The sequence below is a fragment of the Mus pahari genome, chromosome 20 (assembly GCF_900095145.1).
Source record: "Mus pahari chromosome 20, PAHARI_EIJ_v1.1, whole genome shotgun sequence".
Classification (NCBI taxonomy): domain Eukaryota; kingdom Metazoa; phylum Chordata; class Mammalia; order Rodentia; family Muridae; genus Mus; species Mus pahari.
In genome coordinates, this window is record NC_034609.1 from 47,949,312 (window position 1) to 47,952,090 (window position 2,779).

General features: G+C 51.5%; 1 protein-coding gene across 1 annotated transcript in view; it reads right to left on the reverse strand.

Annotated features, from left to right (window-relative positions):
- Positions 1-791: 791 nt before the first annotated feature.
- Positions 792-2,779, reverse strand: part of C20H1orf131 (chromosome 20 C1orf131 homolog) — an 18,616-nt gene continuing 16,628 nt past the window's right edge. The window contains exons 6-7 of the mRNA XM_021219950.2: positions 2,485-2,543; positions 792-2,068 (exon numbers count right to left, since the gene is read on the reverse strand). Of these exons, the coding sequence (XP_021075609.1) occupies positions 1,936-2,068; positions 2,485-2,543 (192 nt within the window). The 3' untranslated portion in view covers positions 792-1,935. The remainder of the gene's footprint in view (positions 2,069-2,484; positions 2,544-2,779) is intronic.

Here is a 2,779-nt window from a genome sequence, read left to right on the forward strand (position 1 = left end):
GGAGGCACGGTGGCGTCAGCTTCCCATCAGTCTGAGCATTCAGTACCAGACAGTGCTTCTTTGCTTCCTTGATCCAAGTCAGTGTCGGCTAAGACAGCATTATCCAAGCCCCTGGGCACTCTCTGGGGTCTCAGGCAGGACTCATGTGGCAGTCCTTTCCTGGCCACGGGGAGTTTCCTGTGCAGGCCACTTCCCTCCTAGCAAGCCCTGCTTGTGTCGTGTGCCCTACACGGCAATGGGCCAAACCTTGAGGCGACTCTTGTTCTAGCCAGGTCCTGTACCATGGCTAGAACAAGAACTCAGGCATGACCCTGTTTCCCTAAGGATGGCTTTCCCATAGAGCAGTGGTTCTCAACCTTCCTAATGCTGTGACCTTTTAATACAGTTCCTCATGGTGTGGTGACCCCAGCCATAAAATTATTGCATTGCTATTTCATAACTGTAACTTTTCCATTGTTATGATCGGTGCTGTAAATATCTGATAAGTGCCACCCACAGGCAGAGAACCAGTGCTACAGTTAATCTGCTGGAGGCCTCAACAGGATCTTTATCCAGAGCAAACTTAAGCTTGATCCTCTGTACTCAGAGCACAGAGCTGCTTGTTCATCATTTTGTCCTCTGAAATGTTTTTAGAGCACTTAGTGGTCAGTATGCTGAGCTTCAAGTATTTACACAGTAAACTTCTCTGCCTTTCTTTTTTTCTCTTTGGTTTTTTCGAGACAGGGTTTCTCTGTATAGCCCTGGCTGTCCTGGAACTCACTTTGTAGACCAGGCTGGCCTCGAACTCAGAAATCCACCTGCCTCTGCCTCCTGAGTGCTGGGATTAAAGGCGTGCGCCACCATGCCCGGCCTTCTCTGCCTTTCTTAAGGGTTGAGCATAAATATTTACACAATACATTAAAAGGCAGAAACCAAAGCCTGGGACTGGGACTCTGGTCCAAGATGGCAGTTCTCAGCTGTCTAAGGCCTGATGGTTCACGGTGGTGGCACTCCTCAGCTGCAGGCTCCCCTGGAGAAGATGGAATCAGCGGATGCAGTGACCTTCCATAGCTCCTCTCAGGCCGAGATTTCTCTCCCCAGTGCTGGTCTGTTAAGACCTTCAAGGTCCAATTCCTGGAACCCACATGCTGGGAGAGCCAGACCCTGTGACTTCACACAAACACTGTGGCACGCGTGCCCTTACTTACAAATACATAAGCCTAAATAAATCATGTAAAAATTATCTAGCACATTGGATTCCATCTTGTGAGGTGTTGGCAGCGCTCTCAGAGAATCCTTAACAACATCCTAACAGCTGGCCACAGCCTGAAGGTTCTCAGGCCTGTCTGCACTGCTTGGCGGGCAAGGAACTCCCAGGGTGGGAAATGCCAGCACTGCCTGTCACTGGACACTTTCCTTCAAGGCGCCTCAGTCTCTGAGGAGATGCCGACATCGAGGCAGGCGTAACATCACTGTAAAACGGCTTTGTGAGGTCAAAGCTCCAAGTAGGTGTGGGGAGCCAGTTAGAACTTCCTGTGTGCTACTTAACAGCCAGACACTCATACTACACAGGTGTATTTTTGGAAATCCTTACAAAGTGGATTTACACTCGTGGCAGGCTGACAACAGAACCGCTTTCCCACAGGACCAATGGATAACAAGTGCGCTCAGTGTCTTCACGCGTCCAAAAGGCATGTCAGCATCATTCACAGACATTTAAGAGACAGGGACACTCTGAGAAAGTGGACTGGGACCAGTGTGCCCACACCAGCAACCAGTAAAGGAGGGGAGCCCGGGCACAGCCCAGTGCTCAGCAGGGCCACCGCCTGCCCGCAGACTCACTGCTCAAATGACAAAGACCCTGTGGAACAAGAAAGGGCAGGCACAGGGTTCTGGCAGGTTCTGTGTCACGTGCACCGCCACTGTTCCTGTTCCTCTCTGGAGCTGACAGGGACGTCATTTAGCTACCCTGGAAGAGTTGATTTTCTTGATGTCAGTGGGGCTTAGAATCAATGTTCCATTTCTGAATTTTCCAACTTGTCCAACCTGTCCACTTGACAAAATGCTGGGAGCTGACTTCTTAGATCTCCTGTGTTGAAAGGGAGAAAGGCGCCAAGCAGTTACAACAAGGAGCAGGACCAGAGCCTGGAGCTTCCTCCCCTTGTGCAGGCCCCCCACAGCCGCATGGGTCTCTTGCTTCAGGAACGCGTGGAACACTATATCCATGGTGACCCTTCCTCTCCACTCTGATCCTGACAGATGTCACCACACTGAAATGGCCCCCAGCTCACCCCGCAGTGTTCTCCAAGCTCTTCTTGACAGGACCCAACAGCAACCTGCTCTCACAGGTGGGGCCTCCCTCACTGCCCCTTGGGGACAAGGCTTCCTTGGGGTGACCACACCCACTGGGCTGGGGGCTCGGGTGCTGCCCACACTCAAGGACCCGTGAGGGAACCCAGCACAAGGTGTGGCCAGTGACAACCTAGACACGGCGCCACTACTCACCTGTCCTCCTGCCCTCTCCCTTTCCTCTTCTTTTTCTTGAAGATGTCTGTCTCCCGGGCCTACAATTCAGGACAGTATGTCAGCAATGGATAGTGAATATTCAAAAACAGAGCGATGGGCTTGTGACAAAAAGTCATCCGAATGCCAAGTATTTAAAACATTTCCGCTGGTGAGATGGCTCAGTGGGTAAGAGCACCCGACTGCTCTTCTGAAGGTCCAGAGTTCAAATCCCAGCAACCACATGGTGGCTCACAACCATCCGTAACAAGATCTGACTCCCTCTTCTGGAGTGTCT